Source organism: Acomys russatus, chromosome 28, assembly GCF_903995435.1.
Source record: "Acomys russatus chromosome 28, mAcoRus1.1, whole genome shotgun sequence".
Classification (NCBI taxonomy): domain Eukaryota; kingdom Metazoa; phylum Chordata; class Mammalia; order Rodentia; family Muridae; genus Acomys; species Acomys russatus.
The window spans coordinates 39,016,369-39,042,616 of record NC_067164.1 but is presented as its reverse complement, the minus strand read 5'-3'; the positions used below and the strand labels follow the sequence as shown (position 1 = coordinate 39,042,616).

General features: G+C 45.1%; 1 protein-coding gene across 1 annotated transcript in view; it reads right to left on the bottom strand.

Annotated features, from left to right (window-relative positions):
* The window catches only part of Ptpn13 (protein tyrosine phosphatase non-receptor type 13), a 117,453-nt gene that overhangs the window by 16,762 nt on the left and 74,443 nt on the right, over positions 1-26,248 (bottom strand). The window contains 17 exon segments of the mRNA XM_051170873.1: positions 382-443; positions 3,061-3,131; positions 4,600-4,810; positions 4,883-5,054; positions 6,479-6,637; positions 8,030-8,207; positions 8,701-9,053; positions 10,520-10,618; positions 10,733-10,947; positions 12,606-12,765; positions 13,533-13,618; positions 14,869-14,962; positions 16,747-16,893; positions 17,858-18,315; positions 21,247-21,378; positions 21,512-21,619; positions 22,008-22,097. Of these exon segments, the coding sequence (XP_051026830.1) occupies positions 382-443; positions 3,061-3,131; positions 4,600-4,810; positions 4,883-5,054; positions 6,479-6,637; positions 8,030-8,207; positions 8,701-9,053; positions 10,520-10,618; positions 10,733-10,947; positions 12,606-12,765; positions 13,533-13,618; positions 14,869-14,962; positions 16,747-16,893; positions 17,858-18,315; positions 21,247-21,378; positions 21,512-21,619; positions 22,008-22,097 (2,795 nt within the window).

Genomic DNA, 26,248 nt, shown 5'->3' with positions numbered 1-26,248 from the left:
CAACCCTATCTCTGGCTGTTACTATTGCTCCTTACCAGTGCCAGGGGTTTAGCCTTCTCAGGCTGCTTGTGGCTAACACCAATCTAGAAGAGCAACTGTTGTTAATTACACACTTCTCGTCCTACAGTCCACAACTGAAGGAACTGCGCACACGAAGCAGCTTGATGCTAGCATTACCAAGTTAAGTCATGAGCCATAAAAGAGCCAGTGCTTCAAATAGCGCAGGCCTGGAGGCCCTGTAAGTTTACTTAGCAAAGCAATTGATTCCTACTGTCAGCATATGTGTCTTCAGAACATTAGGTAGGAAATCAATTTGGTATGAAACATAAGCACATTGGCTATTGAAAGTAGCTATGACATGAATGGAACATTTTTTCTTGCCTTGGAGAATGAATTCTTAGGCGTGAGTGCAGGCTGTCCACAAGACTCCATTCTGGGATGGCCTGAAAGGAACAGCAGAGTGGTATGTGAGACAACTAAAATTACAAGCGAGACAGAGAAACTGCTCAAGATACACAATGCTGAAGATGGAACTCAACTGAACATTCTGACAGGTCAGTAAGATGGAAGAGCAGGGTTAGTGCTTGCCGCCAAGGCTGGTACCACCTGAGCTGATGAGATCTGACTTCTCAAGGTTGATCTCATTCATATGCTGTGGCATGTCTGTCTATCAGTGTCTGTCTCTGTCTGTCTGTCTGTCTGTCTGTCTTTCTCTCTCTCTCACACACACAATAGATCAATGCAAAAAATTTAAAGAATTCTGATCCATATAAAATAAAGAAACCCAGTATTTCTAAGGGTGTTATTTTTAATTGTATATGGAAGGAATATAAATGATGCAAACCATGTAAGCAGAATAAAGTATTAGAAAAGGGTTTAACTTAAGAAGAAGAAGAGGAGGAGGAGGAGCAGCAGCATCAGCAGCAAAGCAAAGTGAAACAAACAAACAAACAAACAAACAAACAAAAAACCTCACATTGAAATTCTTTTTATTTTTTGAGATAGGAACCCATATGGCCCAGGCTGAGGATGCCCCAAGCTTTTCATCTTCTTGCCTCCATCTCCCAAGTGACAGAATTAGGTGTGCATCACCACACCAGGGGTGAGAAAATTGTTCACACAAAAATATGAAAACATAAATAATGTAAAATACAAAATAGAAAAATAGTTCACGTAAAAGCTGATTTGGGGCCAGGTGTGGTGGCGCACACCTTCAATAGCAGCCCTCGGAGGCAGAGGCAGGTGGTTCTTTATGAGTTCAAGGCCAGCCTGGTCTACAAACTGAGTTCCAAGACAGTCAGGGCTACACAGAGAGACCCTGTCTTGAAAAACAAACAAACAAACAAACAAACAAACAAACAAACAACCCCCAAAGAACAAAAAACAAAACAAAAGCCAATTTGGAGGTAGATATATTGCTTACACCTGCAATTCCAGCACTTGGGAGGCCGAGGCATGAGGACTGCCATGAATCTGAAGGCAGCCTGGGGCACAGAGGAGAGCCTGCACCCACTCCCACAGAACACAACAAGCTGTGTGGGACTGAGCGATTCAAGTGGGAGACACTGAAGGAAGTTATCCCGCCTGGATGGGAGCGGCGTTCCAATGTCACCAGTGTAGCACTGTAGTCACTCTACTACTGTACGGGAGAGGTGACTCACCTGGTTTCATAAAATGCTTTAGCACAGGCACCATGTGGTGGGTAAGTGGAACGGTACTTTAGTGTGTTTCTAGATCAGTACTGACTTTTTCCTTTTTGCAGCTTGTGAGCTCAGGGTTTCTGAGAATGACCCGTAGGTAATTCTGGTAGGAAGATAGATGGAGGCTGTGGAATTCTCTAACTTTGTGGCTGAAGCTACAAAGACCCCCAAGGATCTCTTCATTTTATTTGAACGTAATATATAGAGCATTTTAGACCTCTAAGAGAAATCATTTGAAAAGCCTAATAGTACTAAGCTACTCAATCTGAAAGCCTCCTGGCTCACCGTGAGGCATCTCAGGCAGGTTATGTACCACTTCCACGTCCACTCCTGAACTCTCTCTACCCTCTTGGCCCCACAGAACTTAGTTCCACAGGAGTCAAGACAGAGACCAGGCAGATGCCAAGGTGTTTTCCAGAGTGTGGGGCCCTGGAAAGACAAGTGCTTCATGAGCCAGCCTACTCTCAAGCGAACGGACAGACGGAGAGCAGGGAGCAAACCTCTGGCTTTCAGAAGCCTTAGTGCTAACACACAAATGGCGGGGCTTCCAGCAGCAGCTGCTCTCAGTTCTCAGGTGCTGCTCTCTGCAAACCTGGAAGACTTGCACTGTACAAGGCACTGGGCTCTAGTTCACCCCAATCCTCTGCGCCTCACATCTCTCTCAGCATTAGCTACAGATGCAGGACCTGATTATATAAACAAGTGGGAATCTGATTTCCTGGGTTGAAGTTTTGGACTTACTCTTGTTAACTTTGTGGGCTTGGGAAAAGTTCATAATGTCTCCGTGCCTCAGTTTCCTCTTCGAAGAAGGGGAAAGTTTATTATTACCCAGTTATCATGAGGACTCAAGCACTTATAAGAATGCCGTGTCCAGACAAGCATTACAGAGAAGTGCCACTACAGCTTCTGTACTGTTTCAGTCATCTGGCTGCCACGTGAGGGAGACACTTCTTTGAATATTCATAAATCACAATGCCCCAGGCATGAGTCCCTGGCACAGAGGACACATTCCGTAAATGTCTAATTACTACGCTGTGTACGTGCCTCAATCAGAACCTCAATAGGTTGACACCAGTAGGATGGTACTGACAGGAAATGGAGGCTCATATAAGCATCAAAGGACTCTCTGAGGGCAGGCCTTAAGGCCCACTGCGCTGTGCATTTCATGGTCTACTCTGCTCACCTATTTTTCTTGAATATATTGAGTTTTAGAGATGTCATCACTTAATTATACTATTTTCACTTTAATCCTGCAAAACATTCTAGAAAGGTAAGAAAAACAGCTTAGTGACCATATCCATTTGCTGTCCAGGAAGAAAGCCATCTTTCTGTAAACCCTGTGAAAGGAAATGTGTTGTACCATTGGCTTTGGTGAACTTGGGCGCTGAGATGGCAGATCTCGTTGAAGTAGGCACCACTGGGAAACCATCTCTGCAGAACAGACAAAGAAAGGGCAATTACACAGGCTTCAAGCAACTTTGACACACTTTGGACACATTTTAGTTGTTTCACAAGCTCCTGGTTCTGAGGCAAAACATTCAACCTACACCTAAGCTTGGTGGCGATGTTAATTTCCACAAAATATTTTCCCTTTTCCATTTACTCCCATTCACTGAGGGAAAACAACTGTGTTGTCGATCCAACATTTAGACACAGATTTGGGTAAGAGATTAGGAAAAAGCACAAAACCTAAAGAGAACAAACAAGTGTATCAGTGGTTTTTTTCCTCCCTGAAAGAAATGATTCATAGACACAACTGTCGACTTCCCTTCCACATAGTTGACTTAGTCGCCAGTCTAGAAAGCCTGGGATTCATGGGCGCCATGGGAGGTGAGTGAGTTTCCCAAAGACGTGCGGACGCTTATGACTCTCCTGGAGTCCAGAGGAGTGTGAGGACGCCACCTTACAGAGCAAGGGAAAGGGGACCTTAACTTGGATCGTTAGGTCTCTGCTGCCGTTGCTGGGGCCCTAACAGGCCCTAACAGGTCAAAGCCGAGGCAGCAGAGCCAGTGAGAGGAAGAAACTGTGTAACAAAAGCAGGGAGCACGGCAGGTGCTGACTCTGAACCTGGGTTAGGGAGGTGCGGGAGAAGACAAGGACAGTGGTACGGACACGGGACTCTTCTTGTGACCTACAGAAGGCATATTATAGTCCAGTCACACCCTGACTTCATCCCAGGGAGCTCTGTTTATATTTCTGACCTCCAAAATGTTGGAGAGAGAATACTCTTGTGTTGTTTATAGTAACTTGTTAGAGAAACCATAGGAAATCAATACCTGTGTTTTTTTTGAGTTTTCTCTACAAGTGAAGGAAGCTGCTGTTAGCATTCAGCGCCATGGGCGTGTCCCTCCTGTGCCTCACTCTGTGGGTCCCACCCTACCTTCTAGGAACGAGGCATAACCGCCCCAAAGCTACCCAATTTGTTTCTATCTTCTGCTGCAGTCAGGGACTGGCCCTATCAGTGTGTGTGTGGTGGCTGCAGAGATTTCTGCTTGAAGATGGCTCTAGATGGTATGGCGTGCAGGTGTGAGACACAGGACTGAAACACTCATCTGACCACCACAGAGACAACGGATCTGTCCGGAGAGAACGGTGAACAGCAAGTCAGACCTGATGACTGTCCCTTTCACGGCCAAACAGAAGGGAGCTTTACTTCTGTTACTTGCAACTGAAGACACTGGCGTGTGGTAAATGCCTGTCAATCAGAGTCCCGCGGAAGCACTGGCCTGCTTGGTTTCTTATACTCCACTGGGGGGCTCTGTTCTAACGGTGCTCTTTTACTGGCCGTGAATTAGTGATTCTGTCACACCCGTGAGAGAGCAAGCGTAAGCGATGACCTTAACTGCATGCATGCATGCATACATACATACAACCAAGGCTGTAAACTACTGCTCGGTACCTTGTTGCTTTCAGCACCACTGAGGGAAGTGACAGGTGCAACGCTCTGTTTGCCTCCTCCAAGGACATTCCTTGTGTGCTGACTCCGTTCACATAATGGATGACGTCTAACACCTGGAGGTTACCGTCCACGGCTGCAGCTGACCTCGGGCTGACGTCACTGATATACACCACTCCGTGTGGACTGCCGTGACCCCCAGATAGAGAGAATCCTTCAGAGAACAGAAAGCCGTTAGTTCTCAGCCGTAAGAAAGTCACCGGGACACGGCTTGCACTTTTCTTACCTAACTCCCCTTCATGGCACGTCACTGTAACATCAGGCAGCAGGTGGGGGAACACCGGCATCCTGGGCAGCTCTAGAACCCGCCCAACAACCAGCCTGACTGTCTTGGGTGCAGCTCGCAGCAGGTTCACCGCATCTGTGTGGGTCATGTTTGTAACATCTGTGTCATTGACCTACAAAAAAGGAGAGGGGCAGGCCACAGCGGACTTTCAGAACAGGGAACGGGGTTATAACCTCTATCAGCCAGTATGAGATTTATTTATTAGAATCCAGTTCCCTGCAGAAACTATAGGGACGGTGATCAAGACTTTATGAGCAACACAAAGTTGCTAACAAATACATGCATACTTCACTGCCCTCCAGACTTTAAGACGCTTTCTGTCACATGGACTTGAGAGACCCTGAAGAGGACTCTCGGTCTAAGCAGCAACTTGAAGCAACTCCCAAAGAGCCGTGTATGTAAAGGCTGTGGGGAGAAAGAGCTGCGGACCCTCTTCTCTCTACATGCCAGTTGTTGGGATTACAGGGCTGTGCCACCATGACAGGTTTGTGTAGCGCTGGGGCTTGAATCCAGGTTTCATGAATGGCGCGCGCGCGCGCACACACACACACACACACACACATCCCAATTGAGCTATATTCCTCATCCTCTTGCCCCCGCCCCCCCCCCAACCCCTTTGGAGATAGGGCCTCACGCCGAACTCATTATGTGCACTCCTGACTCTACCACCTCTGCCTCCCAAGTGCTGAGGTCACCGGCAGGTGCCACTCAGCCTTGCTAATGCCTTTACTGTAAAGTGTTGGGGAATGGAAACATGAACCTGAGAAACTCTCATAGTAAATAACTCAGCTTCCTTCCTTCCCAGTGTTGACCGTGGCTGAAGTTTGGTCTCCAAAGGCTCATGTGGCAGTGGGCTATTAAGTGGGCACGTCTAGTCAGCAACCACGCCAGCTAGACCGGAGGTGTGCCTGCAGGAGGAGCAGACTTCCCCCTCTCACACCGGGGCTTAGCTACCATGTCCTTAAAGCTCCCACACTGTGGGCTCACTAAACCTTTCTTTTTAAAGTTGACCTGTGTAAGGATTTTCACGACAGTAACAAAAATTGGATTAAGATAGTCACATCTGTATTAATGTCCCCATTTCCCTTAAATGTCTCACTTTAAATAATATCTTACTGTATGCATGTGGGTGTTTTGCCTGCATGTGTATGTCTGTGCACCACTTGTGTGCCGTGCCTCTGCCTGCAGAGGTCAGGAGATGGTGTTGAGTTCCTGAAAACTGGAGCTACAGGTAATTGTAAACCAACATGTTGGTGCTGGGAATAAAAGCCAGGTCCTCTGAAAGAGCAGCTTATATTCTTTTTTAAATTATTGATTAATTAATTAATACAGTATTCTGCCCGCACATGTGCCTACACGCCAGAGAAGGGCAGCAGAGCTCATTATAGATGGTTGTGAGCCACCATGTGGTTGCTGGGAATTGAACTCAGGACCTTTGGAAGAACAGACAATGCTCTTAACCTCTAAGCCATCTCTCCAGCTCCAGCCTGTGCTTTTAAACCACTGAGCCATCCTTCCAGCCCCTAAATGTCTCACCTTTATAAGCCGGTCTCCTGGCTTTAGCCTTCCATCACCTTTGGCTGGATCCTGTATGACATCGTGGACATAGCAGCCAATACTCTGACTGCCTTTGGTCACGGTGAAACCCAGACTTCCTTTTTCTGACTTAATCAAGGTAACAAGAAGTTCTACCTCCTAGAGGAAGAACAGAGTGACGTCAGCTTGTCTGCTCTGTCCTATGGCCAATCACACATGAACACTGTTGCCTGTGGTTAAGTGAAGAGAACCAATTGCAATCTTTTCAACTCTAGATACAATGTCTCTTTCTTTCGGAACATGTAACATATTTTGAAGTGTAAAGTGGGTTATCTAGAAAAAGGGGGTCTTTGAGCTTTGGTAGAGATGAGGGATGGGACGGATCTTAGAGGAATGAGGGGGGAAGAATAAGGGGTGAATGTGATGTTTTATGCATGTATGAAATTCTCTTGTATTTTGGTTGTGAGCCTTTAATGGACTGGGGAGCCCACATGGTCAGACTTAGGGTCTCTGCACATTACAGTTGTGTAGTGTGGTCTTCTTGGGGGACTTCTAACAAACAGTGGGAGCAGGGGCTGCCTCAGACTCTGCTGCCTGCCTCGGAGACACTTTCTTCCTGCCGGGTTGCTTCATCAGTCTTAACAGAAGAGGAGGTACCTAGTCCCGCTACAACCTGATATGCCATGGCTGGCTGATAACCATGGGAGGCCTGCCCTTTTCTGAAGAGAAAAGAAGTGAACGGGGGAAACTGAGGGGCAAGAGGAGAGGTAGGGAGGAGGGGGAAACCGGGGGGCAAGAGGAGAGGTAGGGAGGAGGGGGAAACTGAGGAGCAAGAGGAGAGGTAGGGAGGAGGGAGAGTGACCGGGAGAAGAGAAGGGAGGGGAAACTGCAATCAAGATGTAAAATGAATAAATAAACAGGCCAGCAAGCAATCACACAAATAAGAGAAATTCTCAAAGAACTAATGTAATACAAAAACAAAATGGATGGCTAGAAAAACAATTCCTGAGGTTGATCTCTGGTCTCCACATGCACACACATACAGCCACATAAACACTCACATGCAAATGTGCGCGCACACACACACACACACACACATACACACACACACACACACAAAATCATTAGGTAATTCACAGAGACTCAAGAAATAAAATAATGATGAGTATCTATCTGTAGCAGTGTCTCAACACTGTGCTAAGAGTTTATATATGGTTTTTCATTTAATCACTGCCAGTCTTCTGAAGCCGGCAGCCCACTGGATAGCCAACGCTACCAGGGATCACAAGAATTAGGTGATCTGTCTGTGGTTGTCTGCCAAAATGGCAGCAAGGGAGTGAGGAAGTCAGAGGGATAAGCAAGACTTTTTATCTTCCCCTAGTTTCTCACGAGGGGACATCAGAGAGGGAGATTATTCATTTACTAAATGTGGCATAAACTTCTCTACAACCCAGCTTCTTCTCCAACTAACAGAAAATGCCATGTGTCTATAATTTCATCAAGAAAATTGAACACCGTTTTATTGTTTATAATACAGAGAAAGTAGCTCACCAGCTCGGAGTCGTCAAGGTGGTTTCTCAAATCATTTTTCTGAGCTGTCAAGTTTTCTTGCTTGTTCAGTTCAGAAACAAGGCGAGCATGGTATTTACCAATGGAGCCAGTGGGAACACACTCTGACTGGGGCTGGCAGAGCTGTTCAGGACTCAGGGCCAGTGGAGGAGGAAGATGGCTGCAGGACAAGAAGCAGCAGCATGTGTGGTTACCTGTCAGTGTCAACATCCAGTCTGTTCCACGGCAGAAAAAGGTAAACATGTCTCTGTCTGGGTTGGAGTGAGAGCCTCAGTGGCTTTACCTGCTTTTATCCTGGATCTCTTATATATATATATATATATATATCTTATAAATATTACAAATTTTATAAATTTATAAATATAAATTATATATATATAACTTAAGAGAGGGTCTTACAAGGTTGTCTAGCTGCGAGACCTCTAATCTGCTATTGTTTGCCAACCATTCTGAATCCACAGGCATCCCATTCTTTAAAAACTGTTTTCTATTATGTGTATGTGTGTGCACATTCATGAGGTGCCCAGCCCTCTGGAGCTGGAGTCAGGTGAGATTATGAGCAGTCCACCGGACGCTGCACTCTTAGAACAATTCATACTGCCGCTGCCACTGCTCTCCCCGCTGCTCTGGACACCATGTAAGGCCAGCAATACCTGCGCTCTGATTCCAGTTTGCTGGGTATTTTCTGGGGTAGGTAAAACATGGTGCATGTGGATTCTTCCTGGCTTCTGGGTGTCTCATGTTGGTTGTGCGCCTGTAACGCCATGTTGCTCAGGGTCTGGGTCACATCTGGCATCTCTGCTGGAGCTCTCACAGGGTCGTCCTCTCCACTCGCGCTGCTGTCACTGTAACTCCCTCTCCTGGATGGAGACTTGCCCTGCTTCTTGTTTTTGCCAGACACCTCGTTCTCGCCTGAGCTGGTACCTGGCTCCGCTGAGGAGGATGCCGGCTGAGGAGGCTCTTTACTGCTATTCAGAAAAGCTTGTGCTGGAGAGTGCAGTGGGGTCTGAAAGGAGCATGTTGAAGAGCGTCAGGACGGCCAACTGATCATGATCCTGTTGAGTCTTTATGCAAAAATATAAACAATCTGATAATAAACATAATTTACACTCTCTAAAGAAAAGCACAAAATGACAACTGCTATGATTGTATGGCTTACATTTTATTTTTACACTAATTTTTGCTTATGTATAATTGTGTCAGTGTACAAATGCCACAGTGCAAGTGTCAAGGCCAGAGAACAACTTGGGGTTGGTTCTGTCGTCCACCCAGGGAAGTCCCAGGGATTGAACCCAGGTCCTCAGGCTTGGCAGCAAGCGCCCTTACGTGATGAGCCATCGTGGCAGCCTGACTTATACTTTATTTTAATTGTTCCTGTGTGCGTGTGTGGGTGCGTGCGGGTATGTGTGTGTGTGTGTGTGTGTGTGTGTGTGTGTGTGTGTGTGTGTGTGTGTGCGCGCGCGTGCGGGTGTGTGTAGGCGAGAGGAAAATTCGGTAAGTCCTCTCCTTTCACATTGACAGGATTCCCAAGGTCCACCTGATGCGAGGCTTCTTATAGCAAGCAATTTCACTCACTGAACCATCTTGTCAACTCTGACTTAATGATTGAAATCAGAACTAGAGTTATGTAACTTTGTATTCTATTTTCAAAATTTAGGATTCTATCACGAATGTTCTGACTTTTGTTAACAGTTAACGTTTATTTTTAAGATTTATTTCTTATTTTATGAATACATGCGTGCCGAGTGTTCTAATTTCTGAGCATCTTCCCAGTGTTTTTCTAAGTATTGAAATGCGCTTTGGAAACAGCTATGGTCCTAGTTCTCCAGAGGGCTGCCTTTACTTCAGCCCCCTCCTCTGAATATAAAGCTGCTTACGTTAGCACAACTCAGCGTGCACTTCCCCTGCATGGCCTGCCTTCTCTGTGGCTCTCTGCACTGTCATGCACAGGGCATTTTTGAAGGCTTTTCAAATATTTCCAAATCACTCTCTAGCAATATTGGAGCAAATGAAGTACTCTTCAGGAGCGTTGCATTCAGCCTGTCCTTTCTGATACCTCAGATCAATGTAGTCTGTGTGTGAGTGCATGCACACAAGTGTCGGACGGGGACAGAAGGAGGCACCAGGGTCCCTGGAGCTGGAATTGCAAACAGTTTTAGTGGCCTCTGCAAGAGCAGTCTGTGCTCGTTCAGGCCCCAGGATTTCTTCAAAGCTATGTGTAATGAAAGCTTCAGAAACACCACTTTCTGGTTATGTCCTGCTCACACACACCTTCGCCCCCAGTACCCAGGTGAAAGCTCCTGACTCCAGCGAGTGAACTCTGAAGCCAAAGGCCAAAGGCAGATTTTCCTGCAAACACTATTAGAATACAAGCTCGCACCTTCCAGGTGTGAGCCCAGTGTACCAATCCTTGAGGTAACAACTGCAGCCAAACAAGCAGACCACTACCGGATGGAAATGCCTTACCAAAACTGTGGCACTGGCATTGACTTCTGGCAGCACACCAGGTGGGGGTCTGCAGAGAAGGAAGGATACTTCCGGTGCTGTCCCCCTGAGAGCAGAGATGACTTCCTGGAGGCACATGAGGAAGAGGAGGTAAGCCAGAAAGAAGTAAAGAGCCAGTGCACCCACTGGCACATCCTCAAGTCACTGAAACACTGGCCCCGCCCGCCCTGCCCGCCTCACCTGCTGAGACAGCCCCTTCAGTGAGGCTCCGTTAACTTTTAATATGACGTCTCCAACATCAATTTTCCCACTTTCCGCGGCTGGCTGTCCAGGGAAGAGCTTTTTAACCCTTACTATGCTGGCATTTATTTGTTCTGGAATAAGATTATCTTCTCTAGAAAAGCTGAATCCTAGGCCAGAGCTGTTTTTAAACAGTTGGACCTCAAATGTATTATCTAGAGAAAAAAAATTAAAAAGTTATTATGAGGCTGTGAGCACGCGCGCGCGCGCACACACACACACACACACACACACACACACACACACACACACCCTTAGACATTTCAGTGTGTACTGCACTATTACACTCTCTCTTCCCAGCATTAAGGAACGCTTTCTGACTTGTCAATCCGTGTGCGATGCGTGTGCTTGTGCCTTCCTCTGTCGCCCTCCACTGTTGTCGTTTGTAATTTTTGAGACAGGGTCTTTCATCGTCCCTGAGCTCACTGATTTGTCACCAGCCACCTGTTAAGGTTACTGATGTGTCCGCCATGTCCAGTTCTACTTGGGTGCCGGGCACCCAAACCCAGAACTTCACACTTGCTTTGCAGACACCTGATCGACTCCATTACTGAAACTTGAGTTAACTATCTGAAGCCAACTGCTGGTGTGGGAAGCGCTTACAAGCCAGGTTCTCAAAGGGGAGCTGTGTGTCAGTGCCATCTGCTTCCAGAGGCTTGGACGAAGAGCAAGTTAAAACAGGGACGGGAGGGTTACAGGAAAATGCAGATGTTTGAGGAAGAGGGACGACAAGAAGAACGTAACAAAGGCTAGTGTGGGGTGAGGGGACATGAGTTCACACTGCAATGTTTTGGTGAGGCCTAATTTAATCCAGGTTAAGTTACAATGACATTCCAACAAAATTCTCACAGGTAAAATAGAATTAAAACCAGGAAGAAAATTTATGCATTTGAAAAAAGAAGAGAGATGTGATGGAGTAGGTACACCGCCTTTAAATTCAGTGTCAAAACACAAATATTGGCTGCTCTATATTTTGGACTGATTCAGGGTTACTAAGATGTGTGAAATAAATAGAAATTTAAACTAAAGAGAAAACATTAACTGTATCAGCAGCTCCAAAGCAAAAGCATGTGAACCACTTAAAGTATCTCAGAGCCGAGGGCACACCAGGACTAGCACCACACATCAGGATTAGCACCACACACCAGGATTAGCACCACACATCAGGATTAGCACCACATGCCAGGATTAGCACCAAACCAGCCTCATGAGAATGCACAGGACATCAGCCTCCGTATCTTGGCTTATTACCAACTATTATTATGTCTATATAGGCTGCCACATATTTAAGAAGACGAGCATTTGGGAAATATGAAATGGATTCCTGTCCAGGGTAACCATAAATAGAAATATAAAAAATCCACAGGTAGGTGTGATTGCATATGCCTGTAATCCCAGCACTTGGGAAACTGAGGCTAAACAAGGTCTTATCTCAGAACCAAAACCCAAAATAAAACAAAATTTAAGGTACAAGAGGGTTTAAAGCCATTCCATTATTTTCTCCTTAACAAATTTCATTCACAACTTAACAACTGTATACTGTAGCTATTGTACACTCTGCCATTTGAGGTGAGAGGTCTACACTTCTATTAATGGGACATGAATCATGTCTGGACTAAGTGAACATTTCAGAATAAGGTATTATTAAATGGCCACAGTCAGACATGACTTCACTGCCCCGCATCTCGAGCGCGTGCTGGTCAGGCTGGTACTGCCTGAGTTCTGCCACTGACAAGAACAGAGATAGTCAAGTGTGAATTCTAACTCGACGCGTATTCGTTGTGCAGCATGCCCTGACCCGCCAAGGCCTGACCTTCGGTGACAAAGCTGTAGTCTTTGTCGTGAGCCGTTTTCTTCATCTTTTCTGAGGCTTGGCCTTGGGCATCCTGGTCTGCAGGGGTGCACTGTGGGCCTGCAGGATCGTGCTCTCTGGGTGTTGGTGACTGCCCCTTTTCTAACAAGAGATGAACCACCTAAGAAGATGGAACCGCGCGTCATTAGCTGAGAAGACGGAGAAACCTTGTATAGTTGGAGGTGTAATAAAGAGCTACGTGGTCCACCAAAACAGAAAGGGGAAAACAACAAAGGAACAGAAGAAAGAAACCGAAGTCTCAAAATAAAATTTTTCATTATTTTCTGTATGATAATAAGAGAAACAACAAAGGAACAGGAGAAAGATACTGAAGTCTCAAAATAAAATTTTTCATTATTTTCTGTATGATAATAAGAGAAAAAGTTATTATAAAGCATGTCAAATACATATGTATGGTGTGTGTGTGTGTGTGTGTGTGTGTGTGTGTATGTATTATAGATTATTCGGGTTTTGGGAGAAAGTCACCAGAGAGTAAAATACCATTTAAATAATTTGGTCAACTCCTGACCGAAAAGGTATTTGAACACACTGGATCTAGCTTTCGGGTTGAAGAAAAATAGGAGCGAAAAATCACTAGAAATTTGTAGATGTTTATGAAACATTTAGCAGTCCCATCTCCACCACTTCCCATCAGGCCACTTGCTAAGCAGGGCTAAACACGGCAGAGAGGGTCAGCCTCGTGATGGAGAATCTCCTCAGAACGCCCGCTTCCCGACTGGAAGGAAAACAGCAGCGGCAACACTGAGCGCTGCACGGCTGCACCAAGGCCGTGGCGTGGCTTCCTGACTGACAGGGTCACCGGACTGGAATCCTCGCCTCCCTGCTGTGTTCTAAGGTAGCACGCAGGTTGGCACAGCGGCCCCTTACCTGCCCTGTGTTCCTTAGTATTTCCACAGCATGCTTGTGGGTAGCTCCGTCCAGGCTGACTCCATTAACAGCCAGCACGCGATCACCTGCAAGTTGGGAAGCAGTTTTCAAGTGAGCCATAAAACAATCATTCTATAGGGTTGCTAATCTGGGGAGAGAGACAGATTTTGGAGAAAATTGAATATTGGGCAAGTATTTCTGGTAATCCAGAAGAAACTGGTAAAGAAACACCATTAACCCCAGTGGATGGAACAGTGATCCAGGCTGGCCGCAATGTGTGACCCCCTGCCTCAGCTTCCCACCTGGCTGAGTGACATAGGTTCACAGCAACACACTTAGAGCACGAGGAAAGAGAAGATGAACTAGAAACGCACGCTATGAAAACGTTTCTAGTGAGCTCCTACAGATATAGTGAGTGGCTCCCCCCCACTTTTCCTGTCACCCCTCTGCCCACACAATGCTGCTGAGCATAGTAAGAAGCCACAGAGACCTCCGGCCATTCTCTGCTAAGGGCTAAGGAGGAAGATGAGGTTTGGCTACGGCATCGGGTACTTTATTTTTTAAAATATATATATTTTTAGATTTATTTATTCATATGAGTGTTTTGCCTGCACTATGTTTGTGTACCACACGCTGCCTGCTGCCTGAGGAAGTGGTGAGCCTGCAAGGGGGTCCTGAGAATCAAACCCCGGTCCTTGGCAAGAACAATTAAGGGCTCTTGACCGCTGGGCAACTCAATTTCCCAACCCATAGATTTTTTTTGTTTTGTTTTGTTCTTTGAGACAGGGTTTCTCTGTGTAGCCCTGGCTGTCCTGGACCTCTCTTTGTAGGCCAGGCTGGCCTCGAACTCAGAGATCCCCCTGCCTCTGCCTCCTGAGTGCTGGGATTAAAGGCGTGTGCCACCATACCCAGCGTTTAGCTCATAGATTTTTAAATGTAGTTTTAAAGCTGAGCATGTTCTTAGGTGACTTTAAAACTCTGTAATGCCTTCCTTTGTCATCTTAGAATTTGAGACAGGGTCTCTCTGTGTAGCCTTGGCTGTCCTGGACTTGCTTTATAGAGCAGGCTGTCCTCAAACTCACAGCAACCCACCTGTCTCTGCCTCCCAAGTACTGCGATTAAAGGCGTGTGCCACCAACGCCCGGCTGAGACAGGGTCTCTCTATGCAACCCTGGATAACCTGGAACTCACCTTGTAGAGGCCTGAAAACTCCAGAGATCTGCCTGCTTCTGCCTCCCAAGTGCTGGGATTAAAAGCCTCACCATCACCCAGTGTCAGTGTCATATTTTCTGTGATATTTGTGCATGTGATTAATGCGTCCACATAGACATCGTACCTTTGTGAATTCTGCCATCTGACTCTGCTGCTCCTTTGGGAATAATGGCTTTCACATAAATACCACCATGTCGCACGCTGGTATTCACACCTCCCTAGACAGAGAAGACAAGGTAGCACGTGTTGGCGTGAGTCATTTGCATGCTTTCAAAGCTGAGCACCAGGAAGCGGTGACTCCACGTCAGCAGGCTCCAATGCCCAGCAGCACTGTTAGCTACACTCCCCAAACAGCAGTCAGTTCTTCCTTTGTTCCTCTCTTTCCTTCCTCCTCCTCTCTCCCATCTCTCTCCTGCATTTGACGAGGTGGGGAACTGCCCCCCCCTTCTATGTCACGCACTGTGAGCAAGCAGAAAGCACAGCCCATGCCTGCAAGATCACTGTAGGAACATAACTATCAAGAAACACCCAGTACATATACAGCAGACTGCATCTGCGAAATCCAAGAGCGAATCTCTGGAAAAGCGGCTCTTCTTTTATCTTTAAAGGAGGCCGACAGTGGTGGAGTGCACCTTTAATCCCCACACTTCAGGTAACAGGCAGGCAGATCTCTGTGAGTTTCAGGCCAGGCAGTGCTACATGGATGGACTCTGTCTCAAAAAACACAACAAAAGAAAACAAAATCCCAAACAAACAAGACTCTGGTAGAAAAGGTTCTGTGCATGCATGCACCCATGCATGTACAGGTACACGTTCATGTGTGTCCGTGTGCATGTTAACACAGAGGTCGGTGTTGAGTGTCCTTTTAAATTGCTTCTCTCATTTTTGAGGCAGGGTCTCTCTCTGAGCTTGGAACCCACTGTCTAGGCTGGATTGGATGATCACCATGCCTTGGAATCTTCCTGGCCCAGTGCTGGGGGGAAGTGTGCACTATGTGTCCTGGTTCCGCTTTTTTGTTTTTTTTTTTGTTTGTTTGTTTTTGTTTTTTTCTGAGACAGGGTCTCTCCGTGTAGCCCTGGCTGTCCTGGCCTCGCTTTGTAGATCAGGCTGGCCTTGAATGCACAGCGATCCACCTGCCTCTGTCTGCCAAGTGCTGGGATTAAAGGTGTGCACCACCACACCCGGCTGTTTCTGCTTTTTTAATGTGGGTGTTGGTGACTGAACCTACTGACTCATCTCCATGCCCAGGAAGCTTTTTAAAAATGCTACATGTATAATCAATCTGTTTTCTACATCTTATGAAAATGTATTGTCCTTTCAGCATAAAACAATTATGCAAGTTATAGAGAAAGGGGCCAGAGGGACGCGCTATGTTCTAAATGTGTCGGCAACTAGGCTTCTGACCTTGGCACGCTACAGTGCTTACTCAGCTAGGCTGAGTAACTGTTTCATGTAACGATAAGTAATGCATAGAATGTGACAAACAGTAAAGCTGTAATTCAGGAGTAATGGATTATAGAATTCTAAAATAATTTTATCAACTAGTTTATGTACATATCTTCCTTATCTGAAATATATATATATATATATGAATAAATAAATAATTTTGGAACCTCTACTTTTAAGGTTTTAAACATGTTACAAAGTCATATGTATTGTGGAGAGAATTAGCACCTCAATACCCATGGTCCTTGGTTATTCACAGGATAGATAAAAGAGACAGCATCTCGTGACTTCACACACGCAGAAACTGCCAGATGTACATGAAAATACCCATCCATGTCACATTCTTCACACGTTATACTTAAATCAAGCAACTATGAAATGTGTGGAGAATAGGTAGTTGCCAATTTTTTTTAAACCACTAGAAAAAAGAGTAGAGTACAAATTTCAAAAGGTTTTGAATACTTCTGGCAAGTGTCCCGTCTGAGGCGAAAAGAATTCAGTGAACGAGTTGGGCTACAAGAATCTGCTGCACGTGAAGAAGAGAAAATGTGAAAACCTTGTCAAACAGTACCGTGACACTTATTCCCAAGCTGTTGTCATTTTTAGCCAGTTCAACCTCAAAGACTTCTCCAGGCTTAGGAGGTGATGCAGAAAAGGTTTTACAGTTCATTTTGTTGGATGTATTCACTGAGGAGGAGGGTTCCTTAACAAAGAAAAACACACAAACAAAAGAGGGATTTCTAGTTAGAGCCAAAACGAATTGTTAGGAGAAACAAATATTTTTTTGGGGAAAAAAATTGTTTTTTGAGACAGGGTTTCTCTGTGTAGCCTTGACTGTCCTGGACTTGCTTTGTAGACTAGGCTGGCCTCGAACTCACAGTGATCCACCTGCCTCTGCCTCCTGAGTGCTGGGATTAAAGGTGTGCGCCACCACTGCCCGGCTAAAACATTTTTTAAAGCAAGGTATTAAGGGATAGAATGTCTCAGAACCACCAAAGGCAGGAGACTATCAGTTCAGGGCACTCTAGGAAACTGACACCCAGAAGGTGAAGCGGGGTGAGGCAGAGGAAACGCAGAACAAACCTCGCTTTCGAAGGGCCTTCGCCCAAGCTTCTTCTGTCCCTGAGTCTGAAGGGTGCCGCCTTCTTCAAGTCAATACATACCAAGGAAGTGGACTAAGCCAGTGTCTACGCTAACGGCCTCAGGCCAACTCCACTACACTCCCAGATGCAGCCCACATACAGGGGCGGCGGCCACACCCTGCCCCAGAGGGCGGGACACTCCAGTGAGGAACACTGCGTTTCCTGTAAACAGACCCAAGCTTCCCTTATGAAACTTAGGGATGTGAGCATCCCACTCAGAACTTCAGAAGAACGTAGGTTCTCCACAGCAACCCAGCTGCTCGTCCTATGAACAGCTCATGAGCAGTTTTTCAGATCTCGCAGTTCTCTTACTGACACATGTAAAATACGTGCGCAGTGACCAACGTGTAGGACTGTAGCCTTCAGGGTTAGTGTTAGAAGCGTCAAGTGCAGCAGCAGTTAGGAGTGTAAGATCTGAACTGCTCTTCCTTTCTGGAATCATCCAAGCATCTTAGTAGGTCATATCACTCTAACAGAATTACCAGTTCTGTTTGATGCCCACAAAGCATTAAAATTAAACCATGCCTTTTTTGGTGTTTGATGGTCCTGACTGCTGGCATAAATGGCGTCATCTGTGTCGGAATCAGCTCGATCAGAGTGCTCGGCTACATCAGAGATGCCTGGCCACTTAGCTTTGCTTTGGTTACTGTCGGAGAAGGTCCTCTCAGTGACCTTGGACGCTACAGATGGAGACGGGCTGCCATGCTGTTGTTCCTGCCAGCCTCGGTCACCCAAGTGGCTGGCAAAGAAGCCATTGACTTGGCTCTGGGACAAGCTGGCACTTTCAGTCCTGGAATCTTGGGAACTGAGGCTTCCTTCCCGCAGGCCCCCAGGGAGCCCACATGGACTGTCTTTGAGGTGCCTCAGAGTGCCGCGTGGCCAGGGCTGCTCCTCTGAAGGGTCTATAGCAGTGTCGTGCGTGTAGGGCAGCTTCTTCATGTAGTTTTTCATCCCATTGGCAAAGTGCACAGGAGTGGAAGGCACTAAAAGTTAAGACCCAATAATGAGAAACGAAGTCAATGACACACGTGTGTGTAAATACACACTCTCACACACAAATCAACACATAAATGCACAAATAAATACAAATACACAGACACACACAGGCTCTTTTGAAGAGATGTGGGAGGACTTTATAGAGTAATCACGTTTTCAATGTGCAGTGCAGGCTGGGGGCTCCTAGAGGTCTTTTGTTCTGTCTCCTCAGACTGCTCTGGTGAAACTCTTACTTAAGGAGCCCTTGGTCTGAACTCCAGAGCTCCATCTCTGCTCCCCTTCCTAACGATTTTCCCGATTTCAGAGACTCTTTGAGTCTCTAAAATTCTTAGTCTTTTCCTTAAGATGACTGACGGCAGAGCTGGAGTGACGGTCTCACACAGGGCTAAGCAGCCGCGCTACCACTGAGCTGCATCACAGCCTTCGGTCGTATTTCTGTGCGCTTGCTTCTTGTTATCCTGGCAGAATGGCTTTTGGTGCTTGTCTTTTCATTTCATCTCATTTGTTTTGAGGGTATTGGGAGTTAAACCCGGGGACTTGTGAATGTAAATCATCTCTCTCCCTCCGAGCCACAGCCCAGCCAGCCTGTGTGTTTCGGCTCCGGGTAACATGGTGGAAGAACCATCTCTAAACTTTTACACACACTCCTTACCAAAGTCACTTATGAGAATCAGAGATGTGAATTTATAAAAGTATTACAGTTTTTAAATAGTAAGTGACATCAAGGGTAAAAGTGAATCACATGAGCAATTCGAGAGCAAGACTATTTTTCAACAATAAAATCACAGCATATACACATACACACACACATTAGAAACTCCTGAGGAACAAAGGTATAACACACACATAGGAATCTAAAGAAAAATACAAATGAGTAAGTATATGAAGAGAAATGTTGGCTTTTCTCAAGGATAGGCAGTCTAACGTTAAGGTTCTTCTTTGCCCTTATTTGGCTGAGAAAGAAAAAGAAAGGGATTTTTTTTTTCCAAGACAGGATTTCTCTGTGTAGCCTTGGCTCTGCTGGACTCGCTCCGTAGGCCAGGCTGGCCTCGAACTCACAGAGACCCAGTTGCCTTTGCTCCTGAGTGCTGGCATTAAAGGCGTGCGCCACTGTGCCTGGCTAGGAGAGAGTGGTATTTCTAGTGTCACTAAAGTATGAGGAGGGCTGCCCTGTCCACTTAGTTAGGCCACAAACTGACAAAACTTTCTGCAAGGCAACTGGTAGCCTAAGTCAGAACTTGAATGCACATATTCCTGTTTTTAGTTTTATTTCTAACTTCTAGAAACATTTATATTTCTGATCCTATTATAAGCAAGTTAACCAGATTCATATTAGTGTCTAGCTGGCCTGGAACTTGCTATGTTGGCCAGGCTGGCCCCAAATTCAGAGATCTGCCTGCTTCTTCCTACTGAGTGTTTGGATTAAAGGCATACAGTTCCATGTCCAGAAAATTAAGCTATTATATTTCTCATAATAAAAGATATCATGCCACGTTAAGAAGATAGCTACAATCATGAAGTTCAAAACTGATAAACTTTCTGCAAGGCAAACTGAATGCACGTATGAATACACACACACACACACACACACACACACACACACACACACAGAGAGAGAGAGAGAGAGAGAGAGAGAGAGAGAGAGAGAGAGAGAGAGAGAGAGAGAGAGCGCGAGCGCACAATCTTAGAGAGAGAGAGCAATCTTGAAACCCAGAGGCACACTACAAATTTCCAACTGCAGCTGCCTTCCCTCATGTCAAACAGTAGAGTAGAAGGCTCAGCCGGGCCTGGCAGTGCAGGCCTGCAGCCCTGGCTAGCCTGCTAATTGTTATGTAGTGTAAGATGGCCTCAAGCCTGTGCCAATCCTCCTGCCTCCTCCTCCCGAATGCTCGGATTACAGACATGTTCCAAATACCAGCTCTAATTTAAGTTCTTTTTTTTGTTTGCCTGATTTTTCTTTTTTGTTTTTCTTTGGTTCTTTTTGAGACAGGGTTTCTCTGTGTAGCCTTCATTGCCCTGGGCTTGCTTTGTAGACCAGGCTGGCCTTGCACCCACAGTGATCCACCTGCCTCTGCCTCCCGAGGGCTGGGATTAGAGGCGTGTGCCACCATGCCTGGCTCTAATTTAAGTTCCTTTAACATATTCCGGTATCTCAGGGATGAAACTTACACAACACCTAGCATTTTGCTATTTTTGAAAACTATAATTAATAATGATAGCCAAAATGGACATTTTATGCTTTTAATATGCACCTGAAATATACTAACCATATAACTTAATTTTCATCATTTGTCCTCTAATCATAATGAGGCCTTGTCTGCTTGGGGGATTTGGGTAGTGCAAACTATGGACTGCTGCCTCACTATTGTCTGCGGCGCTGTTTACCACACACAGGCTGCGTGACTCAGGATGTACTGTCCTCGCCAATCCTCTTAGTGAGGAAAGAAGGCAGGAAGATGGCTACTGCCTTTTTTTTTTTTAAGTAACAAGAACATAGTCTTTTTGCTTTTACTACATTTCTGGTTTACTGTCTTCATTTTCATAAAAATGGATGTTTAGACGGGACTCTACAGGTCAGTATTACATGGCCACATCAACATTGACAAGCAGGTCTAATTCTCTCAGGACTAAGAGGAGAAGGAACACAGCAAGATATTGGAATATATGTGGCATCATTTTGTTTGTATGTGGAATTCAGATTTGTTCATCTTACTGAAGATGAGTGATATAGAACAGGTTTTATTGATGCGCAGATTACAACAATTAGACAAGCATGTGATGAAGCATGGGGCCAATGCACTGAGATGCATTGTTCATCTTACTGAAGATGAGCCATACAGAACAGGTTATACTGATGCGCAGATTACAACAATTAGGCATGTGACGAAGCATGGGGCCAATGCATTGAGATGCATTACCTTTGCATAGCTTTTCCTTTGGCTGGGAGATGACAAGTGTCACATCTTCAGGTGCATTCTGCAGAATGTCAACTGCAGCATGGTGACTGACGCCTTCCAGACTCACACTGTTCACAGATATCAAACGGTCTCCTGGAAAACACACCATCCAGAATGCTCAACAACAAAGTGCAAGTCTCGCCAAACCTTAGAAACTCTACTGTTTTTGCTTTGTTTCAACTCATGTCTTAGAAACTACATAGGACATTATCAAAACGTGAAGTACCAGGCTTCAGGCATCCATCCACGTCAGCCGGTCCTCCGGGGGTGACTGAACTGATAAACACACCTAGATCCAGTCTTCCCATCTTTTCCCCACCAATAATTTGAAACCCTGTAAAATAGAACATTAAAAAGAATTTTATGACGCTCATTTTTTTTAAGCGACTCATGATCTATCTGCTTGAAACAGATGTCGATACTCAGTGCAATGACTAGCACATGAAACGGGGTCACTTGCACATTGTCTCCGGCCCTGATGACCAGGGTGGCCAGCATCTTGGTTAGCCTTGGTGCCCAGGAGAAGGGGAGAGGGGAAGGGAAGGACAAGGGGCCAGAAGTAACAATCACAATGGTACATACCCTTGAAGATGTCACAGTGAAACCCACTTGTTTGTATGATAACCAGTAAGTAAATAAAAACAAGAAAAGGGGAGTGCTGGCAATGGCTCCAGTGCCAGGCTGTGTTTCCCCCTCACCTGTGGCATCTCATGGTGACTCACCTAAGCCGTGCTTTGGATCTTTCCTTAGGTTCACCAGTGTGATCTCTCTCTCGGGTGAAGACACAATGCTCCATCTTTTGTGTAGTGTATCTATTAAGAATTTGCAATTTAAAGAGAAAATAAGCACAGTAAGTTTAGATTTTAGGTTATCAGTATATTCTAATTTAAACAGTAACAAACTATTACTAGGTTTGCTTGAATACTTAAAAATGAAACTTCAGTGATTTGTCACTTACAAGCACATAGCATCACATTTATTCGCTATAAACCATTCCTCCTGAAACACGACATTTCGGTTACAAATGAGTACGTGCATCTCAGGGAGAGAGGCTGTGGCCACCAAGGCGCTGCTGGGCCACCAAACTCCACACCTGGCTTTTCTGATTTCATCTTTCTGTTGCATCACAATAGATTGTTTCAATTAGGCAATTATCATATTAAAACTTTCTCTTGGGGCCTGGGGAGATGAAGAAACAGTCAAAAGCAGGTGTCCCTCTGGCAGAGAACCTGGGTTCGGTTCCTAGCACCACATGGCAGCTGCTGGCACTACTGCATACATGTGCCGCACTGACATGCATGTAGGCAATACACTCATACACATAAAAGAAAATTAAAATCTGTAAAAAATACAAATTTCCCTCAAATATGTTTGACACATTATTTATAAATTAGTAAAATAGTATTAGTAAGTTTCTGAATAAAATAGCAATAAAATTAAGCTGTATTTAGTTTTCAAAATCCCACTACTTGTGCAGATTTTATATAAAGTAGCACCTTGCTTAGCACACCCACATGCTAAAGACTCCCAGCCACCATTTGCAGATGAAGGTAAACCATTTGCTTTCCCAGGCGTGTCGCTGGCACCAGTCACTATCCAGAAAGATGCCTAAGTGTTTAGTGCAGGCTAGTTAGCGCAATTATCTAAACGAATTTCAACATCTCAACTACAATTTGCTTTTTCTAATTTCTCCTTAACTCTTTTTAATCATTTGAAAAAAATCTTAATTAAAACAGCAGGTAGAACACTTAATTGCCACATTAATCAAATATATTCAACAATTCAAGCGCACATATGTACAAACATATAAGCACACATGCATGCAGACACACACAGGCATGCTCACACGCAAATGAGTTGTTAACATGGACCTGCAACTTGACGGAGTAAACTGGTCTGTGTATGAAAGTGGTCATGGTGGTAAATTTTAACACTTAGAAATAGGTTTTTATACACTGAATTTTCAAATTTAAGTCTATATTATTCTTAAGCATATTGATGTCTTTTTAAAAACCAAACAAACCCCCTCAATCTTCACTAAATCATAGAACAGATTTTCTTTAAACCTCCATATTTATTTTCTAATAACCAAAACCACTCTCAACGCAGACCTTTTTTTTTTTTTTTCCTGTACGCTTCAACATTTAACACCATGCATGGACTTAAATTAGTGTTAATATGCTAGTAACTGACCACAATATGTATTGATGTAATAAAAAGTACATTTCAAGGTCTAGAAATGCATTATTTTACCCCGACAAAATAATATTCCTTATTTGCTGTCAGCAGTGAACTTGGCCTTGTGCCTTTAAGGGCCATCTTAATACACATTTGATGCTCTCTGTAGCTCACACACCCGTTTCCAACTCGACCTCATTGGTCATTGGTAACAGAGGTTGTAATGTGCTAGCCAATGACTTCCTGATGACGTCACACAGAATGTCACTGGATAAGGCTGTGAGGACCAGTCTGAAACAGGTGGTCCTAAGAGGAGCCCCAGGCGTTTCATGAGCAGCTTTTATAACCGTAGCTACACATTCTCAATTATTTTTTTCCTAAAACAGGCAATGAGCTTTAGTTTTCAGCTGGAATAAACATAAAACAACACAGAACAAGACCCATAAGAAATAAAGCAAATGAAAGGCCATGTTAGTAACTAAAATCAAAAAGTAATTAAGAAAGTAAGAAAAAACATATATAATAAAAGTGTACTGTAAAGTGGTTAAATGGTGACAGTGGCTTTGAATTTTCCACCCACCCCTCCCCATGCTTCAGATTGAAACTCTCAGTGCACAGGAGGGTGGATATTTAGAAACTGGCGGAATTCATTATCCCATGGTACTTGGTAAGTCCAAATGCATGCAGTTAGTAGAAAAGCAAATTCCCTGGAAGTATGAACAGGATAAAATACAATGAAAATCAGACTGGGGGAAATGTAGTCACTCTCTCGTTTACTGTAGCTTTAAAGAGGCGTTTTGCTGCTAGGCTTTCCATGAGAACCTTGCTCACAGCGGTGAAGGAATAGTCCAGCTGGCTACAGTCTTTCTGTCCCGTGCATGGTCTTATGAGGGATCTGTGAGGAGCCACTAAGTGTTCCTTTAAAGAACAAGGCAGGAAGCTTCTTCATTTCTACTTCCAGTAGGTTGTCAACGGGGCTATTTGTAACACTTACCTGGTCAGTAGGGTGTGAGTGTGTGTGCACGTTGAGTGTGTGCGTGCACGAATGTGTGTGTCTGTGCACGCCTGCTCACATCCTCCCTAACTAGAAGCAACAGAGCTTCCTTATTCAAGGATGCCTGACCGTGACTTCAGCAGGGTCATTTAGCCGGCTACTCTGTAGGCAGTGTTCTCCAGGGACAAGGCCCTACTTCAAATCTTGGGGCTGATGAGACAGTGGCACCATATTGGTATAAAACCAGGCTCTTGTCATCACTGTGCTGTTGTTTGTTTATTTGTTTTGAGACAGGCTTTTACTATGTAGCCATGGTGGAGATGGAACTCACAAGACCAAGCTGGCCTTGAACTCACAGTGATTTTCACCTGCCTCTGCCTCCCAAGTGTTGGGATTAAAGGTGTGCGCCAATGTGCTCGGCTCTGTTCCGCTATGATAAGAAAATCTGTCTTTTACTCTCTGTGTTAGCACATGTTGGCTAAGATGGCTGGGACCACACCCATTGGATGCACACAATCCACAGAATGAAGCAAGCCTAGGTAGGACTACTAAGATAACACAGATAACACCCTGTCTCAGAAAACTAAAAAACAAAACAAAACAAGGCTGGCCATAGGATGATAATTAGCACTGAAATAGGATAAAATTAATATCAGGGCCTGCACTATATTACTCTGGACCAGAATAACTTCCTTTTTTGTTATTGTTGTTTGGTTTGGTTTTGAGTCAGGGTTTCTCTGTGTAGTCCTGGCTGGCCTGGACTCACTTTGCAGACCAGGCTGGCCTCCAAGTCACAGAGATCCGCCTGCCTCTGCCTCCCTGAGCTTGGGGATTATAGGCGTGTGCCACCTCGCCTGGCCCAAATTCATACTCTTGTCTGTAAGAGTTTAAGTCAAAGCACATGCATCGATTATTAGTAACCCTTCCTGAAGCCTGGCAGGGAGGTGCCCGACTGCTAATGGTTCTCAGTATCATGCCGAGAGGGGTCTGAACTGCACTGTGGACGGGAGCTTGGTCTATCAGACTCTGGTCTGGTCCCCGACTGCCCTGCTCTCCAGCTGTGCCGCCCTCTGCAGAGCTTACCTCTGGTTTCTCATTTGTGAAAAGGAAGTAGCCTTAGCGCTCACCATGAGAAGTAAAAGGAAGTCTTAGAATGGTGTAAAGGTACGGTAAGCCTGCAGGGTTCATGCTAATCCACATGATCACCACATGGACATGTCAATAGTGAAATTACGTGTGCTGAGCGGCTGATCAAAACCCAGTCCACGTAAAAAGCCTGACGACCCTGGCCGTGCACAAGCTTACTGAAACAGCCTGACCCTGGCAGTGCACAGCTCACTGAGTGTGACTCTGTGACACGCCTTCAGCTTTTCTGAGGTTGGTAATGGGGATGAAAAATACAAACAAGACCCCAGCCCCTTCTTCATTTCCCCTGAGTATTTATAACAGCATTGGTAGTTACAATTTTTGAAACAATTTTACCTGCAACACAAATTTTATTCTCCTGAATTATCAGTATTTTTATTTCAATTGGCGAATGAAACTTAAGTACAAACTCACCAATACTATATGGCTCAGCCTTACCTCATAATTTCCTTTTTTGGCTCTACTATCAGGAAAATCAGAACTAAATTCAGTTATCAAATTTATCTACATCCTTGTTTATTATTTTAAATTATGTACCCGTGTGCCTGTCTGTGGGCATTTATATGGGAGTATAGGTGGCCACAGAGCCCAGAAAAGGGTATCAGATCCCTTGAAGTTGGAGTTACCGGCCTTTGTGAGCCACCG